Source organism: Amblyomma americanum, chromosome 2 (genome assembly GCF_052857255.1).
Source record: "Amblyomma americanum isolate KBUSLIRL-KWMA chromosome 2, ASM5285725v1, whole genome shotgun sequence".
In the NCBI taxonomy this organism is placed as follows: Eukaryota; Metazoa; Arthropoda; class Arachnida; order Ixodida; family Ixodidae; genus Amblyomma; species Amblyomma americanum.
In genome coordinates, this window is record NC_135498.1 from 211,211,082 (window position 1) to 211,237,988 (window position 26,907).

General features: G+C 46.6%; 1 protein-coding gene across 2 annotated transcripts in view; it reads left to right on the plus strand.

Moving 5' to 3' along the window:
* Positions 1-26,907, plus strand: part of LOC144119446 (neprilysin-1-like) — a 611,912-nt gene that overhangs the window by 100,506 nt on the left and 484,499 nt on the right. Inside the window, exon 3 of one of the 2 annotated variants that reach the window (XM_077652051.1) lies at positions 11,931-12,083. The exons of the other annotated variant lie outside the window; for it this stretch is intronic. Within the exon in view, the coding sequence (XP_077508177.1) occupies positions 11,931-12,083 (153 nt within the window). The remainder of the gene's footprint in view (positions 1-11,930; positions 12,084-26,907) is intronic. 2 annotated transcript variants of the gene reach the window in all.

Here is a 26,907-nt window from a genome sequence, read left to right on the forward strand (position 1 = left end):
TCTTCCTGGCGCCTGGCGGGCGATCACTCGGGGCAGCGTCAGCAGCTAGACAGGCTTCATTTTTGTTTTAAGACAGAGCATTGGTCCGATCTCCAAAATTCGACGGTGCTTCTCGTCTATGATATGGGAGCCAGGTGTCAAAAGCTTATCTGGACATTTACAGTTCGGGTAAGATGTTTACACTTAGCGAGCGCCTCGTGGAAGACGTCGAGTAGTGGTTGCATCCTAGCAGAGCGCATTTAGATCTTTGTCTGCGCTTGCTATTCCCATTGCAACGCAAGAGCTGAACGCAGGACTCTTCAGCGAGAAGGGCCACCTCCATGAGTTGACGAAGTAAAAGAGAGTGGGACCTGGGATGTGGTGCACAATTTATTTCAAGAGACCAGGCGAAAAAGAATGTGAACAGAAAAATTGAGAGCCATAATTGCAATTATTAACGACTAGCTGTAGCTGGCAGCGATGTAACATTGAACATGCATGCGTTTCGCCGTTTCCTGTGTTTTACGCCATGATTCTCAAAGTACAGTAGAGGAAGGAAAACATTTTGAATTTATCATTTTGTAGGGGCACTCAGTCGTGCTGCTGCAGGGAGGAGTGCGCAAAGGAAAAAGTCGAAGTGGAGCTCAACAGCGGAATGCACGAGAGGTAAAAATGGAAGTAAATCTAACAAGCTAGAGCCATGCTTGATTATCTGAAAAAGGGAGCGAGTGATACACCGGACTCATCTAAAGACTCTACATGATTATCTCCAGCTGAAGATGATTCTTCTGATAGCAACGTGCAACCATAAGATCAGGAGCAACTGCAGGGAACAGAGGAAGCAGGGCAGACGGCCGAGAGTGAATCGAGTGATGACACTACGCACCGTATAAGTGACTTTCAGGAAGAAAGTTCTGAAAAGTGTCGTCATGTCCCTTTCTAGTAGACACCACTAACAGATAGTTGTAGAACTGAAATCGCGAAAATGGGGAGTGTTTCTCTTGAAAATAAAGACGGCCTTTTTGACTCAGTGTCGCGACAAGGAACTAAAGCCAAAGGAGGATTGCGCCAGCTTTTAAAGGATCGGTTTCACAAAGCAATCCAAAGAAAAGCAAGCAAAGGAAAGCAGAAAATCTTGCGGTCATAGACAGTGTAGTCACCTCTCAGCAAGAAGTTGTACTGTTTTTGCTGCCGCCTCTTCGCCAGTCATGCTACACAAACGACGACTAAACTTGTGAGTGGATTTCAGACGTGGTGGAAACGTAGCCCCAAAGTTGAAGATCATGAAAGTGCTGGGAAGCGCCCGCGTTGTCTGGAACAGTGCAAAAATTTACAGACAAGATTGAAGCAGCAGACAACCATTGACGTTGAAAGCATCCATTCAATAGAAACTGAGGAAAGGAAGTGGAGAGATACCTTGCGCCAAATGCTTGATATTACAGTATTTCTTTTAAAATAGGATCTAGCATTCCACGGGCACAAGAAAGATGAATCGGCGATGAACAACGGAAACTTCTTGGATATAGTTTAAATGTGCGGTTCACAAGGCTACGACAACGCTGCCAATATGGCTGGTACCCGAGTGGGCGTACAAGCCAATATTAAGGAGAAAAACAAAAAAGCTAACATTAGTGTTAGCGTAGACCATTTCCTGAACCTGTGCGGTCACCATTGCTTTGCTCACAATTCATCTTGCGTGAATTTCTAATACATATATTGAGGCACTTTTCTGTTTCTTTGCGGCATAAACCCACCGATGGGACTTTATCAGCCAGGCCGGAGGGGCTTCGAAAAGGCTGTCAGCAGCACGCAGGAGCGCCCATTACGCTACAGTAAATCCAGTGGAGGAACAATATGACAGACTGGTAGCAGCCATGAAAACACTATGTGAGCCACAGCAAAATGTGGTTAGGAGGGGTGCAGCGCAATGCTTTGCAGTAGCTGTGTGTGACTTCATTTTTCTATGTTACCTGTATTTCTTGTGCGCAGTACTTGACAAAGTCAATGCTTCGCAATTGTATGTGCAGACAAAAGCACTATTCCTTGACAAAGTGGTAGGAAAGCTGGATGCCATAAACATTTCTTCAAAGAGGAAAGCGCAAACCAAGTGCACGATGCTATTGAGCAGACGCTGATAAAATCAAATAACCTCGGAATTGCAGTTGACAGACACCCCAGGTTAAATAAGGATGGTAGATGAAAAAGCAAGAGATTCGGGACTTTCATTGCAGCAAGAAAATAACAGAGCATTACTGGATTGCATTGATAGATTTTATGCTCAGGTCTGCATAAGATCAGAAGCAATTCTAGAACTTGGAACTTCGTTTGAACCTCTTGAAGTGAGAAGCCTTTTTTATTCAACTGAGGAAGAACTCAAAGCTCCTATTGCAAAATTGACGGCATTCTGCGACGAGCTGTTTGACAGCGTACTTTCTACCAAAACTCTTAGGATGAGAAGGCAGCTCAAAGCCGCCAGCATTGGCCTCAAAGTTGTCCTTTTTCATTACTAACAAGTACAAGATGAAGTTTTAGGCCCTCTGCACCACTTATGGTTTCTCTCACAATTGTAAAGTTCAGCATAAAAAAATTTTCTACACCTTGCGATTGGCGCATGACAGTCTTGATGCTTATGCGCCATTAAACCCAACACAACACATCATGCATTGGTTTCGAAAAAGCCAACAGTTGGGCAGCACTGGACTTCCTAACAGCATCGAGTGATATATGCTAGACTGTTTCATATGCGCAGCACACTTACAATTGTTATTGTGACTTTGGCAAGTTTCCTGTTTTCTGGTATATCCATTAAAGTCTTGACGGACGAGTTGTTTGTTTCATGAGTTTAATGCTTTGCATTGTGTTCGAATTGTTCTTGGGCTGTAGATTTGTCTCTCTAGTTCTCACTACTCCTTCCTATGCTTATCCCTGTGCGCGTTGTAATGTGCATGGTCTGACAATGTTTTTCTTCGCCATTGGCTTACCCTTAGTCTATAACTGCAGTCGTTTTGTGCATGCTAAAACTTACATTATTTCTTAAGCTTGGTTGGTGGAACCAGCGAAACACAAACCCGATTGGAGTCAGGACACAGGAACCCGCTTCTGCCTGTTCTCTCGTTTTCTTTGCTATGCCAGAGGTATGCGAGTAGCCCGCACTGCCAATCCGTTATAGTCGTTGTGGCATTTGGAACTTCACCTCTTTTTAGCTACATTCGTGCGCATGTAGCGCGGTACCTTTATTCTTATGGTCTCATTATGGACATTCATCTGTTTAAAATCTTGCTTTATTTGTTGGCAACCTACAAGCGCTTTTATTGAAAATAAAGAGGCAGGCGCTTGGTTTTCTGCCTGTTAAAGAAATATGCGCTTTTTATGTGATATTTTGCTGAATTACCGGTCTTGACACACGTTTGCTACGTCTTGGTGTTAAAAAAGACATAAATTGCCTTCGCTTGCACCAAGTCGTTGGGTGCAGAATAAACTCAACTTGAAAGCAAGCCATGAGGATAGTGGAGGTGATTTGGTTCCTGAGAGGCGACGGTAGGGGAGGTGGTGTCACGCAGCGCCTCCGCACCAGGTGCGGCCGCTCTAGCGACGCCACCGGGACCGCCGTAGGGCACCAGTCCTATCTCGCGCATACACAATGCACAGCGCAACAGACTGCACGCAAAAGATGCAGTTAAAGAAAATGAAGAACCAGCTGGTCCAAAACCACTTTCTGCTAGACGCTAGTCCGTCGGGCTTTCCTTCCATGCCCACTCGCGGGCCTGCGTTCCGCGCGCTCTCTCACTGATGCCGCTGTGGCCATACCCTTCGAGCACTGGTCACTCACTTGTTGGTCGCCGGGGAGGAGCTGGTCCTTCCTGCAGCAATCCTCTCGTTATTCGACAACTTTTCGCGTGTTTTTCTCTCTTCGGCTACCTCTCTCCTCCGGCACATATAACTCAAAGCAGGCGAACTTAGAGTTTCAACAGTAACTATTTGCATTGCATGTAAGGCGTTATTTTCCTCCTCTTTTGAAGCGAAAGCTTCACTACGCCACCACGTAACTATTTCGCGGTGCTAGCGGTTTTGACCTTCAAGTGAGCCAGAGGTCAAACCAAGACTAAGCCATGGTATAACTATGGTGTTCTACCACAGTCTACACCCGGCAGCTCAAGGTCAAAGGGCAAGGGCAAATCACTAGAGCAATGGTGAATGGCAGAGGGCAAGGTGAAAGCACAAATACCAAGGGCACCTGTCAAGGTCAAATGTCAAATACAAAGTTTAGATATTAACGAGATTATGACGTCAATGATGACGTTAGTCTTCAATTTTCTTCTAAAGCGAAGGAAAGGCGCATAGCTGGCCACATGGGACAGTCGACACCTCAGTCGCGCTTTAACCTACGTTCCGTGGCGTGGCGGTAGAGACAGATGTGCGCTGCATGCGTTCGCATTGACAACGTTGTGGCAGAAACGCAGCGTCGGCGCTCATTGTGTTTATTGGTGTTGACAACGTTCTATACTGGGATGATTTTGAGGAAAGGAAGGGTGCAAAACAGGCTCATTGGGTCCGTGCACGCATCAATCGCGCTTTTAGGTACGTGGCGGTGGTGACAGAGAGATGTGGGCTACATGTGGGCTGCTGCGCTGACAACGTTGTGGCAGGCAGGCGCCACTGCAGCAATGAGCGCAGCATTCATTGGGAGACCGACCTCTCACGATCAACCATGAGCTGCCACCTGCCAGGGTGGCAGGGTGGCCGCGCTGCCTATCCAAAGAGCGGAAAGCACTGAACGTTACAGATGCCAAGCCGCGTCTAGTTGCCCGATACACCACAGCTTTCGCTCTTTATCCAGGTTGAGCAGTAGTTGACCGCAGCTAATTTTTATCACCGACGGAATGCGGAATCACTAACTCCATCATTATCATCCCGATTAGTTCGGTTATTGTAGAAATATCTGTAGATTTCTCCGCCTATTATAACAATTTTATCAGTCTTAGTCCTATTTATTTGTCTTTTATCGGGCGTACATGTCTGTTTCGCCGGCGAATAATCTCCCCGTGACTGCTTTCAGGCTGCCTTCTTTCTTTCCTTCTTTAGAGCATGTTCAATCCTTTGCGTATTATACTTCCTTATGCACTTGCCTTACCTGTGGCACTTCTGCCGACTCTATCCTATCTGCGGGTTTCGAGGCTATTGTGCTTCGACGTTTCTTAATGAGGCCTTATGTCCCCGAGAGCGATTGACAAAGAGTGCAGCCGCAATGCAGTGTAGCGGTGGAGCAAGTATGGTTTACGTTTGCTAATTTCGCTGAGTTCATTAAACATTTTTGCGTGTGCAACCGTACTGTCCTCGTTCGATCGAGTTGCCTATTCAAGAGAAAGAGCGGATTTTTATAAAGAAAGGCGCGACGTGCCCTCTGTTCTCTTACTCAATGTTTTTACACTTACTTTCAAACCGTGGACTAAATTTAACTTCTGCCTTGTTCATGTGAGCACTACGATAGACGTCACACCACTGGAAATACGCAATACTAGATGCAGTTCCTTTAACAGGCCTTCGGCCACTGCAGTGAAAAGCGACGCAGGGAATGTAGCATTCCTGAGGGATACAGCTTTGAGGCCAAATCCCGAATCCATTTTGCGGCGACAAGACTAAGAACGCTACTCCAAAAGGCATTGACGCAAGCCCTTGTTTGACTAACTTAGAATGCAAATAATCTGATCGCAAAAGGGCCTTTGTCAAGCGTGCAACGTAGAGCCAACAGGTGTCATGACTAGTGGAGCTGGAAAATGACTGTCTAAAACCTGCCATGAGCGATATTGTGGGAGCTCAAAGGCGAATGTTAGCGAGTTGGCAACTGCAGAAAAAGCCTCCAGGACCGTGTCAGTAATAGAAAAAAATACTATCTTCCGTTAGTCATTGCAAGGACCATTGAGTCGTCAACACACCTAAGAACTTCAATCAGACATTCACAAACGAGATTCTGACTTAGCGCACGGTCAAATTTCGTTAAATATATTTCGCACAAAACAGGTGCTATGCAAGAACCAATACAAATTCCAATTGTTTTCAGGCTTTAATTGATTAAGAATGATGATAGCAGAGTTCAAGTAGAGTGTTAGATTGGGGCTAAGTGTCCTTTAAAGGTCAATACCTACCAGCTCAAAGCTCCACTTTGCTAAGACACACATATTCTACATACGGCCCTATTGCGCATAAAATTCCACTGGCGAAGCATTCAGCGCAGTGCTTCAGCCTCATAGTTGATACAACTTGAACAGCAAGGCTTTTCGCCCTCTGCTAGCTCAAGAACATTGGCCCTCCTAAAAATGTTTCTCTAATTGGTTGTTGTGGACCCTCGGCTGGCCAGTGGAAAAGGGTACCCAAGATGATCATGTCGCTGTGCTGGAGGCAGGTTCGACTTAAAAATCACTCGCTCAGAGTTATCTCTCTCCCTTTAGGTGGTTTCGGCGCCCCTGGTAATGAGCTGTTGTTACTGAGCTGGATGCATGGCAGAGGACAGCAAGCTTTTGCAACTTCATCTCAGAAAACTACAATTCGAAGAACCTTTCAAGATCAGTAATGCAGACCAAGTTCAAGTTCTTCGTGAAGACTTTGAGTTCTTCCTGAAGATATTGTAGCCAAAGCTACATCGGCCGTGAACTCGTAGTTTTGCTGTACTCGCATTCCCACGGTGATCGCACCGTACCACGTGACCAATGGCGTGACGAACCACGTGAATAGCCATGGCGGCGCGCCGCTGGCAGCTGCTTTGCAGCACGTGACCGACGACGGGGTCGGTGGCGGGAGCCACTATAACCCCCGCACACTCACCCCCTCACACTCACTGAACACCCTGTGTAGAGGCTGCGAATCGAACCAGGGCCTTTGGCGTTTGAGGCGCAGACACTACCACTCCGTCACGACGGCGCATAGATTGAATGCGCGCCTTTCATGCATTAACTCTTCCGAACCAAATGTCGCCTTAATCTCGCTACGTATATCCTGGCCTAACAGAGCTAGGCTATCATAATTTTTTTTTCTGTGGACACAGAAGAATATTTTTCGTCAGTTTTAGTGAAAAATATCTAGGTTAAGAACGCGGAATTTGTTTTCTGGAAAAGCAGCGCTGAACAGACGAGGACAGAGACGAGGCGACAAGGACGGGCGCTGAACTGACGACAAATTTTATTGAAGGGATTCACACTTATAAACGTAGTGTAGCTACCGTTCGCGCATGCTCAGAAAAGTCAGCGCTTTTGGTGAAAGGGCGATAGAGGCTGTGCTGACGCAGCCCTCTCCCAGGCTATATATCTGATTTGATTCTGATATTTCTCTAGTCATACGTACACTGCTCTTCCTGATTATGGAGGTGTCATCGAGTGCACGAGTACAATCTAGGCAAGTGATACAGTGACTTGCGAGGAAGCCTTCAAAATCTTTTCCCTCGCGTGCATTTTTCACGTTCAAGGCATGCTCTCTTAACCTCTCGTTCACACATCTCCCAGTTTGGCCAACACACGTTTTTCCACAACTTAACGGAATTTTGTAAACTACACCTTCTGTGCAATCAACATAAGGCCGCCTATGTTTTTTGCCACAGCCCCGCTGCTGGGTCGCCTCCGGATTAGTGATCCTGCAAAGCTTGGACAGCTTGTGAGGGGCAGAGAAGACCACTTTCACGTCGTAACGCTGGGCTACCTTTTTCAGATTGTGCGAAAGTGAGTGTATGTAAGGTATCACAGCTACCTTCTACCTGCGCTGTGCGCGGCTATCGCACGTATGCACCTTGCTGCGCATGTGTTTTAGGCAGCTTTCAGCGACTGAAACCAGGAGGTGGTGCGGGTACCCAGCGCTAAGCAGTCTATCTGCTTGACGACTGAATGCTTGTGACATCAGATGCGGGCAGGATTTGCCGAGAGCGTTCTTGAGGCAAGACATGGCAATAGCTCGTTTATCGAGCTTGGAGTGGGCGGAGTTGAACGCCAGAAGTGGTTTGTTGGCGCGCGGTTCATAGCACCAGCAGACACCATCATCTTTAAAGTGGAACCGAATGTCTAGAAATCTAATTTGGCCATTTACTGGAACTTCCAGTGAATGGCCAAATTAGATGCACATGCGCAGCAAGGTGCATACGTGCGATAGCCGCGCACAGCGCAGGTAGAAGGTAGCTGTGATACCTTACATACACTCACTTTCGCACAATCTGAAAAAGGTAGCCCAGCGTTACGACGTGAAAGTGGTCTTCTCTGCCCCTCACAAACTGTCCAAGCTTTGCAGGATCACTAATCCGGAGGCGACCCAGCAGCGTGGCTGTGGCAAAAAACATAGGCGGCCTTATGTTGATTGCACAGAAGGTGTAGTTTACAAAATTCCGTTAAGTTGTGGAAAAACGTATGTTGGCCAAACTGGGAGATGTGTGAACGAGAGGTTAAGAGAGCATGCCTTGAACGTGAAAAATGCACGCGAGGGAAAATATTTTGAAGGCTTCTTCGCAAGTCACTGTATCACTTGCCTAGATTGTACTCCTGCACTCGATGACACCTCCATAATCAGGAAGAGCAGTGTACGTATGACTAGAGAAATATCAGAATCAAATCAGATATATAGCCTGGGAGAGGGCTGCGTCAGCACAGCCTCTATCGCCCTTTCACCAAAAGAGCTGACTTTTCTGAGCATGCGCGAACGGTAGCTACACTACGTTTATAAGTGTGAATCCCTTCAATAAAATTTGTTGTCAGTTCAGCGCCCGTCCTTGTCGCCTCGTCTCTGTCCTCGTCTGTTCAGCGCTGCTTTTCCAGAAAACCATGTACCAACACGCCCAACTTGCCGCATTAACCAAGCGGAATTTGTATTGGCTCTTGTGTGGCACCTGTTTTGTGTGCAATCTTTTTAGCCTCATTTGGCCGCGCTCCGAATCCAGATCTGATTCCTGAATGCGTGGGTGAAGTTAAGTAGGTTAACGACTTCCTTGTCCTTGTACTACTAACGTAAGGCAATATTCTTTTTATTTCTGAGGGGGTCCTGGAAGCATTTTCTGCTGTTTCGATGTACTTAAAATTAACCTTTGAGCTCCGACAACTTTACTCATGCTAGTTTTTATATTTAAGATTCGTTTTCAACCTGATTTGCCACATCTGTTGCGCCTGTATTCCATGTTTGACCAAGGCCCTAATGCCGTTTGATTCTTCGCATTCAAAACTTTTAGAACACGGAATTTCTTCCCTGTCTTTTGGAGTGGCGCTGTGGAAGTCTTGCTGCCACCGAGTAGATTCAAGTCTTGGCCTCCAAGCTGCCCGGCTGAAGAAAGTGGCAGAAAGCCTGTTAACGAAATTGCGTCCAGATTACACAACGCCAACATTGCCCTGAAAGAAAAGCAAGTGAAGCAATTTGAGATGTTTCCCTATTTGTACGCGACATCACACTCAATTTGGAAAGATTAGCAGGAAACTTTGGTGTGGATGTTGTCTTCACGGCTTGCCGCAAGCTATCAATGTGTTTGGGCATTTTCCAGTCAGGGAACGGCAAAAAAACGTGTCTTAGTACCAAGCATGCATGCAATAAAGTTCGTTGAGTGCTCAGCATCGTGGTGTGCGAAATCGCTCTAAGCTACAGGCGGAAAACAGGTCGCTGCCTTAACGAACGGTTAATAGACCATGCAGCTTTTGTCATGACTAGTAATGCTAAGAGCCTCCTTATGCATTGTATGGACTGTGAATGTCATCATCTCTATAGGAACACATATGAATTGTCAAGGGAGATTCCTGAGGCGTCGCTCATTTCGAAGTTTTCAAGGAACGCATGAGTCGGTGATACGTCGCTTGCTCTTCTGCAAAAAAATTAGGCTGCTTAAATCAAGGTAAAATCATGCGTCTTCTTTCATGTTCGGTGGAAGATCTTCAGGGTGTCTTTTCTTTTTTTAAGCCGACCGCGTTAAAGGGCTCGTTCATCGAAGAAGCCGGTGAGCATCGGCATTGCGTCGAGAAAACCTGGATGGCTCGAGAGGGTCTTGCTGTCATAACAATATCACATTCGACGAGAAATTGCAACACCTCACAACGATCACACAGTACGACGCTGATCACGTCACTGCACGATCATTCATTCCTCTACAGGATCGTGACGTGATTGCACCACCAATATGTAGTGCTTTTTGAAGAAAGAAAAGCGAATACGTTAAAAAGGAAACTGTTAGAGCTGCCGCTGTCACCTCTTCACGCACTTTTGCGGCTGAAGACTCGAAATTTCATAATATTTTCAAAGTGAAGAAAAAAGTTTCTCACCTGTTTATTTTTTACCAAAATACGAAATTTTCCAAATATACCGGAACCTATTTTAATGAACACATTTTCTTTTTAACTAGGAAATAAGTGTATACATTTATTTTTGCGTAAAAACAAAATGCTGCAAAGCCTTTTCAGGAAAGCATGCTTACATACGGCATGCAGTGCACTCGATGCATAAGCCTGACTCGTCACTGCTGGGCAAGGAAATGCTTGCTTGTGTGCCTTTTCCCACTGTGCAGAAAACTCCGTTGAGAATTTCTGGCGGTTTTCTTCTTACTTCTGGCCAATGAATAAATCCCGAAAAAAGTCTCTTGCCCCAATTATTGAAGTTTTTTTTTGTTTTTTTCCAAGCGCTCCCATCAGCATCTAGCATTCTTCCCCTTGGCTAGTGAACAGGGCGCGGTGCTCCTCGACTGCCGAGCAGCGGTCGTTCGACGGGTTTAAAGGGAGGCCTTGCCTCATTTGTGCCAAAGATAACGGCAAAAAAACTAAAAATAAGAGATAAAATGAATAAATACATCCTTGTCTGCGACGTGATGGCACAGAGGACCCCAGGCCGCTGAAGGGTCCCTTTAAAGCTATCGCGTCATACCCTTAATGCGGAGCTTAACTGCCCCTAATATTTTTTTATCTTTAAAGCCGCAGCAATAGTGAAGATCGCTTCTTCTTTCCCCGCTGTGTTCTTCATTCAGACTTGCGGCATTTCACGGAAACTTGAGAGAGATCAAGAAAAAATGATTTATGATCAGGAAATATGTACCGAGCATTAACAAGGACTTGCGGTGGACAACTCTCTGGCCGCCCCTCGGACCCTCTCCGCGGCTGCTGGAACGTAGGGTCTGCCGACCTATAGCTCCAGACAAGTGACGCCCGAAAAGCCGTGCGACGGCAAATAAATCGGAAAATATCTCTCACTCTCTGCGCTGAAGAAAGTAAAAAAAAATAAATTATAGCTGCCCCTGACGTGAGTTTGGTGCTTCCCAATTCGTCAAAAGTGGCGTCAGGCTTCATCGCTCTCACTACATTTACTCAAGGATTGCGCAAAATGGCGTAGCACACGCACAATGTGCACTACCGCTCCAGTGCAATGCCAGAAGGAACGCTGTGCGTCTGCGAAGAGCGAGAAATAACGCTTGGGTGTCTGTCGAAATCGCGAACGATCCCACAATAAGCCATAAGATGCAAAAAAAGAACAAAACGTTGAATCGAACCTTACAGCAATGCTTTAACGCGAATAGTTAACGTTCGGTTTAACATTACAATCTTCCCTACTGGAGAAAAGCGTATGAGAGGGGCGCAAGTACTTGCCATAAATTTCATTCTCGTCCTTCAGGAAGTTATATTCGAAGACGGCGCGTGTATAATTCAGGTTTAAATCTTCCCTCTTCCTCCAATTTTTCAGTCAGTGTTCTTTTTGGGTACATATACCCCCTTCCATTCCCCCTTGATACAGAAAAGCAACTCGGGACTCACGCGACAGAAATTTTTACGTACCTGCTTCAAAGTGAAATGTGAAGCTTTTTTTCACTCATGAAAGAAAACTTACCAATCCTGAACAAACTGTCAGATCAACTTGTAGTTATTTTACTAATGAGCCGGCCAAAAATCACAACCGCCATTTTTTTCTTTGTGAATGCCACTTTAAATGATTCAATTTTGCACGATATTTTGCTCATTCAGGTGTCTCCGTCGGCGAAATGCGATACCGAAGACTGCCGCATAGCTGTTGAAAGCCTCAACATTATACTCAACCCAAGTGTTGACCCTTGCAATGATTTCTACCAGTACGTGTGTGGCACACACAAGGAGCAACAACGGAACCCAATGGAGAAGGTTAGTTGAGCCTCCGTGCAAAGATCACTTTTTCTTATGCATCCTCCCCGTATTAGCAATAAAACTCGTTTCTGTGCTAGTTGGTGACACATGCTTGAATAAACTGTAGCGCCAAAGAGGCGAGCACGGGAGGAAGGCACCACAAACACGAACGCTAGTAACAACTGGCTTTATTTTCGTGACGGTTTTCAATATATAGGTGTACACATCGTATGCACACATGACACTTGGGCGGCGCTGGGCTCCTTGACAGAAAAAAAGAAAGAAATCTCGTTACATATCTACAATCGCATAAATAACGGGTATCAAGTGAATCAGCAGCGAAAAAAGGGGGCAACAAACAGGCATTGAAGAAAAACCTAAAGAAAAATAATCAGATTCGCAGGATTTTGGCTGCAGGCTTCCCTTGTTCGGTCCTAAAGGCATTCACAGAAACCCTCCTAAAGAAGCTTGGGCCCCGACGAACGATGGCTGCAACGGAACGCGCGAGGGCCAAGCCAGAGGTGATGCCTTACGTTCATAAGGTTGCTCATAACCTCAAGAAAGTGGCCACAAGCACAATTCGCCGCTTATTTTTTCGGCGCCAAATAAGTTGGCTTAACTATGCCCCCGTATCTGCGCGGAGGTTGAGCGCGGTTGCAAGAAGAAACACCAAGAAGACTTCGTCAAATGTGCCTAGGGAGTGGCCTACATCTTTCCCCTGTCCTGCGGAAAATGCCATATAGGGCAGACGGGGCGCTGTCTCAATGAACGTCTAAGGGAGCATGCTCTAAACATAACACAAGAAGATAAGCTCACGAATTTAGTTTCGTATGTTCTGACGTGCACGTGCGAGCCCCTCTTTAAAGAAGCAAAGATTCTGGGCAAGAGTGCAAACGAAAAACTCTGAGTTTTAGTGGGGGCTCTCCACATCCGCAAAAAAGCGAGTCATTGTATCAGCGACGCGTCAATAAGTTCGTTCTCCTCCGAGCGCGCTTCCCTGGATAGTTTTCTATAAGAACAACACCCTGCTTACGTGCATGCTTGGTTTTTCTTTATGTTTTTCTTCAATGTCTGTTTGTCCCCCCCCCCCCCCTTTTTCGCTGCTGATTCACTTGATACCCGTTATTTCTGTGATTGTAGATATGTAATAAGATTTCTCTTTCTTTTTTTCTGTCAAGAAGCCCAGCGCCGCCCTAGTGTCGTGGGCGCATGCGATGTGTGCACCTATATATTATCCTAGGTGTGCACCTATATATTATCCTAGGTTTACACCTATATATTGATAATAGTTACGGAAACTAAAGCCAGCTCTTAGTAGCGTTCGTGTTTGTGTGCCTTCCTCCCGTGCTCGTCTCTTTTGCTCTACATTTTATTCCAGCTGGAATTAATAGTTTGTAAATGTGGTTAAAGGAGGCTGCTGGCAAAAAGTGATTTGACACCAAACCCTGCGCCTGTTTAAGTTATAGCGCCAGTCGATCCTAATCTAATAAAGAACATTTTTCAAAATATTTGTCTTGTACGTAGAGAAGTCACTTAAAAACAGCAGCAGAGAGAAACGAAGACCAAGAAGTAACACACACACGACGATGACGCTGCTGCTGAGGAGGATGATACTGAGGAGCAGCATCGTCCTCGTCATGTGTGTGTGTGTAACTTCTTGGTTTTTGTTTCTCTCTGCTGCTGTTTTTAAGTGACCATATACCAACTAGCTCAGAAGCACACGTTATTAACATAGAGGAGGTAGTAAGCAATGCGAGTTTAGCGAAGTGCTGGGGTCGGGAGCCTCGAAAAACCGTCCGTGAACACACTTTTCGAAGCGCGCTTAATCTTCTCGAAAGGCGCTGATCTCCGTCAGACACCGTCGTTCGAAGTGGCGATCGCAATGCACGCGAGGAGTTGTTGGGGTGATGCTCGTCACCATCCGCTTTAATGTCCTTGTTGGCGGGTGCACCGCGAATGACAATGACGGTGACAGCAGACAGAAACAAAGTGCAAGCAGGGAGCGATTTTTGTTTGATTCCTCGTAATACGTATCTTTTCAATTGTTTCCCAGCTTTATGCTTGCGTGGTGGAGCACACAGTCCGTGTAGTAATTAGTTATCACTCCGCACTGTATTAACTTTTGGTGAAAAAGCGACGGCCTAACTACAGAGGGTAATTTTTCCGCTACCACATTAACAGTTGCGAGAACAGTTTAATATAGCATAACTAGGCTACGCGTGGGATATTGTCACGAAGTGTTGACTGCAGTCCGGAGAGCAGAAAAGGTTGAAAATGGTGTCTAAACAAAACTATTTATCAGGGCTGACTTGCGCTCACAATGGATTGAATCACTTGGCGGCGGCGTAGCGACGAGCTTGCTCGGCGGTCGACGAAAAAAATGCCCGCCGCTCTCGGCCGTGCTCGATTTAAGCTGGCAGAGAACTTTTCAGATACGGTGTGCAAAGGTACTAGGACATTCTGCATCAACGTAGTCAGCTCTGCCTGGATGCGATCAACCGAGGTAAATCTGGTCGCGTCTTGCATCGCAAAAAAAAAAAAACGATAATGCGGCAGCATTGAAGAATGAACAAAGAAACACTGCGAAGATTCGCGGCATTACTCCCCTCTCAAAGAAGCATCGACTCGATGCATTGAAACAAATAAGGCAACTAGCAAGAAATAAAACGTATCGTGCGAAAATAAGCAGAGAGTGTGCAAACACAGCGTCCTTAGCGCGCATTACAGGGCTTTAGACGGACGACATGAACAACTGGTCTTACGCGGCATTGCAGGGGTGCAGTCATTGCGTCAGGGATGACTTCATAATCCAGTTAACCCAGCCGAAGTAGAAGCTTGTACGGTCCGAAATAGCGGTGTAGAAGCTTTTCACTCAATCCACGGCGGCGGATGGGCGTCCAAACCTATAGACTTGGTCTCCTGGCTTGTATTCCGCGTCGCGTCTTCGTAGGTTGTAGCGTCTGGCGTCGGTCCGCTGCTGGTGTCTGGTACGTAATCGGTGTAGTCTTCGAGTTTCTTCTGTGAGTTGAAGGCAGGCGCCGACGTTGACGTTCTTATCTTCGGTAACGTTCGGCAGCATGGCGTCTAGCGAGGTCGTGGCATCCCTGCCATGGACGAGCCTAAAAGGCGTCATCTGGGTGGTCACCTGCACTGCTGTGTTGTAGGCGAAGACGATGTAAGGTAGGATGACGTACCAGGAGTTGTGTTCGGCATGCCATAAATGGCAAGCATATTGGCGATGGTTGTGTACAGGCTGTCGGTCAGTCCGCTGTTCTGCGGATGGTATGCAGTTGTCCTCCGGTGGCTGGTGTGGCTATAATGCAGGATGCCTTGCGTTAGTTCCGCCGCGAATGCTGTTCCTCTGGCCGGGCTGGCAGCATCGGGAGCGCCGTGTCACAGAAGAATGCACTCCACGAAAAATTCGGCGCCTTCTTCTGCTGTTCCGTTCGGTAGGGCTTCAGCGTCAGCGTAGCGGGTCAGGTAGTCGGTCGCTATGACGATCCACTTATTTCCGGACGTTGACTTTGGGAAAGGGCCGAGCAAGTGCATGTCGATCTAAAGAAAGGGCCTTTAGGGGGTTGAATGGGGTTCAGAAATCCTGCTGGTTGAGTGAGAGGAGCCTTTCTTTGCTGACAATCTCGGCAGGTTTTCACATAATGTGCGACAACGGAATACAGTTGGGGCCAGTAATGTCTTGAGTGCGGCGGAGGGTGCGAAAAAACCCGAAATGACCAGTTGTCGGCTCGTCGTGTGAAGCCTGTAGAATTTTTTCGTGTAGGCAAGCAGGTACAACAAGGAGGTAGGCTGTTTTTTTCGCTGCGAAGTTCTTCTTTACGAGGACATCGTTCTGTACACAGGAGGAAGAGAGTCCTCGCCTAAATGAGGCGGGAGATGAAGAAATCTTGCCGTCCAAGTACTCGATGAGGCGGTTAAGGTCACAGTGTGAGCGTTGCTGCTGGGCGAAAGAGCTGGGGCTGCTGGGTCTCATGAAGACGTGCTCATCGTCGTCCAGCGGCGGAGCATCTACGGAGGCTAGTGAGAGGCAATAGGCATCAGTGCACTTGCGTCCAGACTTGTAAACCACGGTGTCGTGAAGTTCCTCGAGGCACAGGCTCCATCGAGCGAGGAGGCCAGAGAGGTCCTTCAAATTGGCAAGCCAGCAGAGGGCGTGGTGATCGCTGACAACCTTGAACAGTCGTCCGTACAGGTAGTGGCGGAATTTCGACGCAGCCCAGGCAAGGCACTCCTTCTCAGTGGTCGAATAGTTAGCCTCTGCTTTGGAAAAGGAACGGCTAGCGTATGCGATGAATTTTTCCAACCCGTCGCTTTTTGAACGAGGACGGCGCCTAGGCCTACGCAGCTTTCGTCGGTATCAACTTCAGTATCCGCGTTTTCAGCAAAATGCGCGAGGATTGGAGGGACTGTAAACGACGCTGAAGTTTTTGAAGGCCTCTGCTTGCGGCGCTTCCCATTTAAATGGCACGTCTGCCTTTGTGAGTTGGGCCAGGGGCTTGGCAATGCACGAAAAGTTTTGCACAAATCGTCAGTAATATGCGCACAGTCCGAGGAAATTGCGCACTGCATTCTTACCGGCCGGCGGTGGAAAATGTTCTCTATCAGCTGTTTCCTGCGGGTGTGGGCGTACTCCTTCCTTGCTAGCGATGTGGCCTAGAAACAGCAGCTCTTCATAGGCAAAGTGACACTTCTCTGCTTTCAAGGTTAGGCCAGATGACTTGATGGCGTCTAGTACTGTTCGAAGTCATTTGAGGTGCTCTTCAAAGCTCGAGGCGAAGACAACGACGTCATCTAAATATACCTGAAAAATTTGCCACTTCAGGCAGCTGCCAGCACTGTATCCATTACTCGCTGAAACGTAGCTGGTGCGGAACAGAGACCAAATTGCATCACCTTGAACTCAAAGAGCCCGTCCGGAGTGGTGAATGTGGTCTTCTCGCGATCTCTTCCGTCGACCTCAATTTGCCAGCAGCCGCTCTTGATGTCCATCGATGAGAAATAATTGGCGTTACAGAGCCAGTCCAGTGTGTCGTCGATTCTGGGGAGAGGGTAGACGTCCTTCTTTCTTATGTTTTCAAAGCGGTGGTAGTCAACGCAGAATCGAAGTGCGCCGTCTTTCTCACTAGAACAACCGGTGCCGCCCATTGGCTGTTTGAAGCCTGGATGACGTCGTCGCGAAGCATTTCTTCCGCTTGGTCTCAGATGGCTTGTCGTTCTCGCGGCGACACGGTAGGGGCTTTGACGGAGAGGTCGGGCGTGCTGTTCGGTCATAATGCGATGCTTGGCAATTGGCGTTTTGGACCTTCAGCGATGATGAAAAACACTCGCTGGAGCATCTAAGCACATTGCGGATCTGGTCTTGTCTGTTCTCGGGCAGGGCTGGGTTGATGTGGGCGAAAGTGGGCGAGTTCTCTTGGTAAGGCGAGTCTTCTGTTGATGGGTCGGAGAGGGCGAATTAGTCTAGTGCATTGCATATTTCGTCGAGGAAAGCAATCGCTGTTCCTCAGTAAATGTGCCGGTATTCTTCTCTGAAGTTGGTCGGCAGTACTTAGGCCTGGTCATTGCGGAAACTTACGATGCCTCTTGCGACACTGATTCCTCGGTCTGGAAGCAACTGCATGCTCCCCTCGATAATGGCTTCAGCGTTAGTGGCTTTTGTGGCGCCTACGGTCAGGATAACGCTTGAACGAGGTAGGACGCTCTCTTCTTCGTCCAGGACACTCAGGGCAACGTGCTTTTCCATAGTTCCCATCGAAGAGATGGCCTCGTTCGTCGACAGCGTGATCGGCCTCGAGCTCAGGTTGATGGTCGCCTGATGCTCATTAAGGAAATCCATGCCCAAGATCACTTCGCGGGAACATAGCTGTAGCACATCGAAGGTCACAGGATAGGTGCGTGGAAGGCGATCCACATTTATTGGAGTCCCGGTAGCCGCGGCTGGTGTGCCGGCGGCGCGGGCCGTGGACGTTGCTGGCCAAGCCGGTTGCCGAAAGCGCTCTGTTCTGTGCGAGCCAGGTCGCGCTCCCAGCTTCATCGGGATCAGCGCCACTGGCGATGCCAGCGCCGCTGCAGATGCTCGCCCTCTAGCGTGATGCGCGATAAAGCAAAAAATAAAAACACAAAAACTGTATGTACAAGTTTTTTCATGCCAGTGAAGTCTCCTCGTCTAGGTTAAAATAAAGCAGTCCTATGATCGCTGGCTGGCTGATGTTCGCGATGCAACTAAAAGGGGACCAAGAAAATTCTGGAACCATAAAAGTTGGCTGGGTAAAGCGAATCACAGAAAGCAGGAACAGATTCACGATGCCGAGAGAAAATGTTTAGAAGAACATGACGCAGTGAACCACAATGCATCGGTTATAGCTGAGGCATTTAGGAAAGACTATAGGGCAATCGCACCAAATAAGGGAACAACACAGGACAGCACAATAGAAACCAACCTAGAACTGACCAATCTTAGCTGAAAAAAAGCAGAAGCAAATATTTAAAAAAGCACGTCCGCATGGTTAGACGACATTTCAATCAAGTTAATAAACTTGGCCCAAGAGGCAAGGAAAAGCTGATAACAACATTGGAGGCAGTCGTAACAAATATGCAAGTTCCGCACAGCGGGAAACAGACTAAAATGAATTTGATTTATAAAGAAAAAGGCGATAAGACGAACATAAAATCCTTTCGACCGATTACGTTAGCATCGATGGCGATTCTAACGTAATTAACGTAATTGCTGGCGATGCAGGTGGTAAAAGTAAAAATACGATCATGGGTTGGAAGTAATAGAATACTCGGAGGACTTCAGAACGGGTCCAAAAGTGGTACGCGCTTAGATGATATCCTGTTCGGCTAACCCAAGGCATAGAAATAGCTAAGGCAAAAACCAGGCCTCTATTTAGCCTTCCCCCGCAGGGGGGCGCCTGCAGCTTGCAGGCGTCGCGACGGTGAGTGGCGACACCGCGGGTTCCCGAGCATCCGCAGGGACATCCCCGCAAGGGGATGATGGTGAACTGGGCATCACCACGGACCCGAGCACCCGCGCCTCGCCGTGCGTGGCATCGCCGTGTCCGGGGAAAAGGGGATCCTGGTGGTTGAGCCGATGCCGAGAGTTTGGACCCTTAAGGCCCCTTGGCAAAGACAACACACCACTTTGGCCCCAGCTTCCTGCAGACGGCACCTCCGGCCTGACCCGACCGGGGGGAATCGGCAGTCGCCTTTTCCTATCCTCCTCTTCATCTTTAACTTTCCTATCTCTGTCTCACAACTCTCCTATATCCTACTCACTTCTTGGTTTTTCTTTTTTTCCTGGCGGCGAGGGTTAACCTTGTGTGACCAACTACCCTGAGTGGCGTCATATTTGGTTATAGTTGAGGTGTACAGCTGGCGTGGGCAGGACTTGCTATCAAGTTCCTGTCCCGTCCCCTTGTTGGACTCCGTGGTGGGTGGCTAGCACCATGACCGAAAAAGAAAGTTTTTTTATGGCTCCCCAACTTTCAAAACCTGATCGCTCTCTCAAAAGAGGGCAGAACGAGGCAGACAACTTCTTTCAAAAAAGAAAAGTAACTTTCCCCAAATATCATGTGATCCACAGTGAACAACAAGATAAACAGGCAAGAATAATATCCCCCTTCCTTGTGTCAAAGTGCTTGACTGAAACCCTAGGCATTGGCTATAAGCTGTCAAAAATGGCCAGCGGCGACTTATTGCTCGAACTGTGTGACAATGTCCAACATTCTAAGCTCTCCAACCTAACGTCCATAGGGGAAATCCCGATCTCCTTGACTCCTCATCGCTCACTAAACACTGTCCGAGGCGTAATATCGGAAAATGATTTTCTTCACATAACTGAAAAAGAAATGCTCGAAGGGCTCATCGACCAAGACGTCATAGATGTCCACCGAATCAAAATCCGGAAGGACAACAAGGAAATAGACACAAAACACATGATCCTGACGTTCAACACCAGCACCCTGCCCGACACAATCGACGTGGGATATTTGAAAATCAATGTACGACCATACATACCAAACCCTCGCAGGTGTTTCAACTGCCAAAGGTTCGGCCACGGCTCACAGAGCTGCCGCGGTCGTAAAACTTGCGCAAAATGTGCCTCTAAGGATCACCAGTCTGATGTATGTGACGCAGCCCTGTGCTGTGCAAACTGTGAAGGAGAACATGCTGCATACTCCAGGGCGTGTCCGTCCTGGAAAAAAGAAAAAGAAATCATCACCATAAAGACCAAAGAAAACATTTCTTTTAAAGAAGCGAGAAGGCGTTTTGCGCTTACAAACACATTCTCCTTCACAGCAAAACAAAACTTCGCTGATGTGGTGCGCAGGGGCGTAGCACCGCACAGCACTCCGGCACCTGCCAAGGCCGCTCCCACCGAGCCTATGGCAGGGCCATCCACGCCCCAGGCAGGGTCAGCGAAAGCTGCCCTGTCACTGCCAAAGCAGGGACCGCCGGTCCATGGGTCGGCATCCCGCAGGACCTCCCCCCGTCGGGAGAGGCCTGAAACTAACACAACCGCGGCTGCGCGGTCCTCCAGCACCTCTGTTGAGGTGATGGATACAACACCCACTCCGCCTCCATTACAGCGGCGGAACAGCTCTGTTGAGCGAAAAAAAGACAGGCCCCTCATAACGGGCCCACCACATAAGTAAATCTCCTTTCATTTTCTTTTAAAATCACAAGCATGGCTTTTTTAATTCAATGGAATTGCAGAGGACTTATGCGGAATTATAGTGACATAACACATATTTTAGGGTTAATGTTACCCATAGTTTTATGTCTTCAGGAGACCAATCTTGGTCCACAACATGTGCATATCCTGAAACATTATCAAACCTTTAGACGCGATCGCGAGCAGGCAAATCGACTCTCAGGAGGCGTAGCAATTGTCGTCCAAAGCGGCGTCCCTGCTCGAGAAATAAAGCTCAATACAAAACTAGAGGCGGTTGCAGTCAGCATCGTCAGCTATAAAACACTAACAATCTGTTCCGTATACATTCCTCCACATTTTACATTAACAGTCCATGATCTAGAAGAATTGATAATTGAACTTCCAGAGCCATATCTGGTAGTTGGGGATTTTAACGCTCACTCCTCTTTTTGGGGAAGCGAGCGCTGCGACTCTAGGGGGCAAACAATCGAAGATTTTATCCTCTCAAATAACAGCTGTCTTTTAAATACAGGAAAAGCAACTTATTGTTGCCCAAGCTCGGCAAAAATGAGCTTTCTCGATTTAGCTTACGCATCACCATCGCTTTTTACCGATTTTAAATGGGATGTTTTAAATGACCCTCTGGGAAGTGATCACCTATTTATTATCATCAGCCTCTCATCGTCTACTGCAGTCATCCCCACAAGACCACGGCGCTGGAAACTTCACCTCGCTGACTGGTCACTTTTTACAGAAAGTGCCACTCTAGATAAAGAATTTTCTGAAGACCTCAGCATAGATGAAATTAATGACAGGTTTACTACATGCATAATATCTGCTGCAACACTCGCTATACCACAAACAACAGGACTCGTACAGAAGAAACACAAAGTATGGTGGACACAAGAATGTACATTTGCAAAAAAACAGCAAAATAAAGCATGGGGCACCCTGCGTCGGTACCCCACTGCAGAGAACTTACTCACTTTTAAGAGGGCCAAGGCGAGAGCGCGGTACGTGCGCAGGAATGCTGAGAAAACCTCCTGGCAGAAATACGTGTCCTCTATAAATAGTTCAATACCATCAAAGAAAATGTGGGACAAAGTCCGTAAATTCACTGGTGACCGTACTTCCTTCACACTTCCACTTTTGACAACACCCGGTACACAAACATCGTTGGAAGAACAGGCCAATTTATTGGGCGAGCACTTTGCTGAAGTCTCAAGGTCGTCCCACTACACAAACGCATTCCAGAAACACAAAGCTATAGCTGAAAAACAAAAACTTCCATTCGGAACAGGCATGCAGGAAGACTACAACCAGCCCATTACGCTCCAGGAATTAAATAGTGTATTATCTTCCGGTAAAAAGACAGCACCAGGCCCAGACAATGTGCATTACAATATGCTTGCCCATCTCTCTGATACAGCCGTACAGGCACTGTTAAAATTCTTCAATAAAATATGGATGACTGGCAGAATACCTGAGGAGTGGAAGAAAGCAGTGATAGTACCTTTTCTGAAACCCGGAAAATCACCAACAAGTCCTGACAATTACAGACCAATAGCCCTCACCAGCTGCATTGCTAAATCTTTTGAAAGTGTAATAAACATTAGACTCACCTATGTACTCGAATCTCGGCAACTATTAGATGTTCATCAATGTGGATTCAGAAAAGCATGCTCAACCACCGATCACCTTGTCCGCCTAGAGAACACCATACGGGAGGCGTTCATCCACAAGCAGCAGTGTATCGGGGTCTTCTTCGACATGGAGAAGGCATACGATACCACGTGGAAGTTCGGCATCCTCCGCGACCTAGCAGAGCTAGGTATCCGAGGCAGGATGCTGAACTGCTTGAACGACTTCCTGGCTAACCGCACATTTAGGGTCCGCCTAGGAACAACTCTCTCCATGACTTTCACCCAAGAGAATGGCGTACCCCAAGGTTGCATTCTAAGCACGACACTCTTCGTAGTAAAAATGAATTCGCTAGCCAAAGTAATACCCAAGTCCATAATGTATTCGGTTTATGTAGATGACCTACAGATAGCATGCACTTCCTCCAGCATATCGTCCTGCGAGAGACAAATACAAATCACACTAAATAAACTAGCTGCTTGGGCAGAGATAAATGGGTTCAAGTTCTCTCCTCAAAAAACAGTAGCTGTTCTGTTCTCATTGCGACGAGGCCTACAATTCAATCCCAACCTATACTTGAATCAAGCCACACTACCAATTAAACCAGAACATAAATTTTTAGGACTCACTTTTGACAAGAAACTCACATTTCTACCACACATTAACAACCTAAAAAAGAAAGCATCCCAAGCCCTCAATGTATTAAAGGTGCTCTCGCGAAAACGGTGGGGGTCCGATAGAACATGCCTATTACACATCTATCGCTCTCTGGTACGCTCCAAGCTGGACTATGGGTGCATAGTATACGGTTCAGCAAGAGCATCCTACTTGAAAAGACTGGACCCTGTTCATAATCTTGGTCTGCGACTATCAACTGGAGCATATAGAACATCCCCGGTAAACAGTCTTTACATTGAAGCTAATGAGCCTGCACTAGAGGATAGAAGAGTCACACTGACATGCGCATACGTCCTAAAAACCCGTACTCTTCCTAAACATCTCTGCCATCCCATTGTTACCAAGTGCCCATCCAAAAGATTATTTACCAATAAACCACAATCCATCCGGCCACTAATAATGCGCTTTGAAGATAAATGTGAAGAGTTAGGAGTACTGGATGCCCTGCCGAATATTGCACAAAAATATGAAAATTTACCACCATGGTACAGCCTGCCTTCAGTGTGCGACTTCACACTGACACACTTACATAAAAAGGAAATGCCACATCAGCTCATACTACAAGAATTCTTTGAACTGCAAGAAAAATATGACACCTTCACTGAATTTTACACTGATGGGTCAAAAACAGAAAATCATGTTGGAAGTGCAGTAATTCAAGACAAAAATGAAAAAATGATACGACTGCCACAGTATGCATCGGTTTTTACTGCCGAGAGTTATGCAGTCTTTGTAGGCGTAGACCAAATAGTAAAAGAAAACATTAAAAATAGCGTCATTTACACCGATTCACTGAGTATGCTCAAAGCGCTGCACTGTAGAAACGCCGCTGAACCCATTATAGGAAACATCATACATAACATAATTAAAAATAAAAAAACAAAATCATAACATTATATTCTGCTGGGTGCCCAGCCATGTTGGAATTGTAGGTAATGAGAGAGCAGATGTATGTGCTGCACAAGCTCTAATTGATCAAATAAAACAAGATAACATACCACACAGGGATTTTTTGAAATTAGTGCACAGTAAACTCAGAATTAAGTGGCAGGCTGCATGGGAAGAACAGGCAAACAACAAACTGCATTCTATAAAACCCGTTTTAGGAGAATGAAAATCATGTAGACATCAAGAACGTTTTACTGAAGTTATTTTATGTCGGCTACGCATTGGGCACACACACCTTACACACAACTTTTTACTCACAAAACAAGACAAACCTCTCTGCGAAATGTGCGGCGATGTACTCACTGTAAACCACATTTTAATTTCATGCAGAAAACTGGAACAACTGAGAAAAAAATATTTTACAACACACTACAATGAATACATCCCATTGCACCCCAAGTTGCTTTTAGGTGATCAAGCACTGGTTGATCTTTCAAGTATTTTTAAGTTTCTTAATGTAGCCAATGTTTTAAACAAACTCTAGGTATAAAAAGTGTAACATTTAACAAGAACCTAACCTTGTGTTTGGCGCATCATAGCCATATTTGCTTTTGCGCCATTAAAATCAATATAACTAAAGGAGGGAGTGAAAGAAGAAAGGAAGAAGGAGGTGCCGTAGTGGAGGGCTCCGGAATAATTTCGACCACCTGGGGATCTTTAACGTGCACTGACATCGCACAGCACACGGGCGCCTAGCGTTTTTCCTCCATAAAAACGCAACCGACCGCGGCGGCTGCGTTTTTATGGAGGAAAAACGCTAGGCGCCCGTGTGCTGTGCGATGTCAGTGCACGTTAAAGATCCCCAGGTGGTCGAAATTATTCCGGAGCCCTCCACTACGGCACCTCCTTCTTCCTTTCTTCTTTCACTCCCTCCTTTATCCCTTCCCTTAGGGCGCGGTTCAGGTGTCCAAACGATATATGAGACAGATACTGCGCCATTTTCTTTCCCCAAAAACCAATTATTAATATTATAACTAACTCTATTTAGCCTTCCTGGACGTAAGCGGTGCATACGACGTGAACTGGGAACTCCTCTGGAACATATTAAAAGATGAAGGTATCGATCATGAGGTAATCGATTTTCCGCAGGAAACATATCGCGAAAATAAGTTGAAATATCATGGGAAGGGATTAAGAGTATGATGACTGTCTAGGTACATAATAGATTAAGGCAAGGTTGTCCTCTATCACCGCTGTTGTTCATGCTTTATATGATAAGTATGGAAAGAAGGCTACAAGGAAGCATTTTAGGTTATAATCTCTGATACAGATTAGGCGGAAGGTTGTTGAGCCACGACTACCGGGTAATGTATGTGGACGATATTGTCCTGTTCGCAGATAGCCAGGACAATTTGCAAACTCTGGTTAATTCCGGTAGAGACAAAGGAGAGAGTCTAGGTTTCAGATTTAGCGCAACTAAATCCGGTGTGATGATTTTCAACGATAGACTGATCAGGAGCTTACAATACAAAGCTATGAAATACCCGGAGTTGCCAAATACTAAAATTTCTGGATAAGGGTAAGCGAAGTGCAGATGTGCACGGAAAAGCACGAACTGTCTCTCATAGCAAAAGGCGAAGAGATGCCGGGATAATGAACCATTGGGGATTTGGGGGTACAACAGGCATGAAGTACTGAGAGGTATTTGTAAAGGAATAATGGTGCTGGGGTTTACGTAAGGGAATGCGGTTCTGTGCTTATGGACAGAAGTTCAGACGAGATTTGAAGTAAATAAGAGAGTTCTTGGAAGATTAGCATTAGATGCCCACGGGAAGACCACAAACGAGGCAGTACAGGGGGATATGGTCAGGGCTCGTTCGAAGCACGGTAGCTCAGAGTAAAATACTATACGAAGAACGCCTGAGGAAATTGGACGATAACAGGTGGGCACCTAAGGTATTTAAATACCTATAGAGAAAGAGCGTTGACTCACAGTGGCGGAAAAGAACTAGGAAGCTAACCAGTAAGTATGCCAGACACGAGGACGGAGAAAGAAAGAGCATTAAACTAGAGGTTAAAAACGCGCAAGGTAGAACTTGGATAGATTCGATGAAAAAAAAAGCATACTGTAGAACTATATAGATGCTGGAAAAGGCAGATCGGGAAGGAAGCGTTCTATGATAACTGAAGAGGCAGTGCCCTACTCTTTGGAGCTAGGACAGGATGACTTAGAACGCGCAGCTACAAAAATAAATTTAACGAAGAAGACACATGTGCTTTGTGCAGTAAATCTGAAGGAACAATACAGCAGATCATACAAAATTTTGAAGGTATCCATCGCGTTTTTGATGCAGGCACAGTCACTCTTCCTGAGGCCCTGGGGTTTATAGATGACAACAGTCATGTAAATAAATCTGCGGTGGAAATTAGCAACAAGCGATTACAAGATTGGTGGCTCAGAAGCAGACAGGTGACAATGATAAAAGTGTAGGAAGAAGTGTTTAAAGAAAATGGCGAATTTTAATAACTTAACACACAGTTAAACAAAATAAAGGAAAAAAAAGCTGCGCATGGTGGCAACTGCCATCACCTCGTTTGAAAGGGGACGCACCTACCGTCCGTCTGTCCGTCCCTCCGTCCATCCATCCATCTGTCCGTCCGTCCGTCCGTCAGTCTGTCCGTCCCTTCGTCCATCCATCCATCCATCCATCCATCCGTCCGTCCGTCCGTCCGTCCGTCCGTCCATCCATCCATCCATCCATCCATCCATCCATCCATCCATCCATCCATCCATCCATCCATCCATCCATCCATCCATCCATCCATCCATCCATCCATCCATCCATCCATCCATCCATCCATCCATCCATCCATCCATCCATCCATCCATCCATCCATCCATCCATCGATCTATCTATCCGTCCTTAGGGGCCGGTGGAGCAAACTTCGGAGAGACCGGAGTGT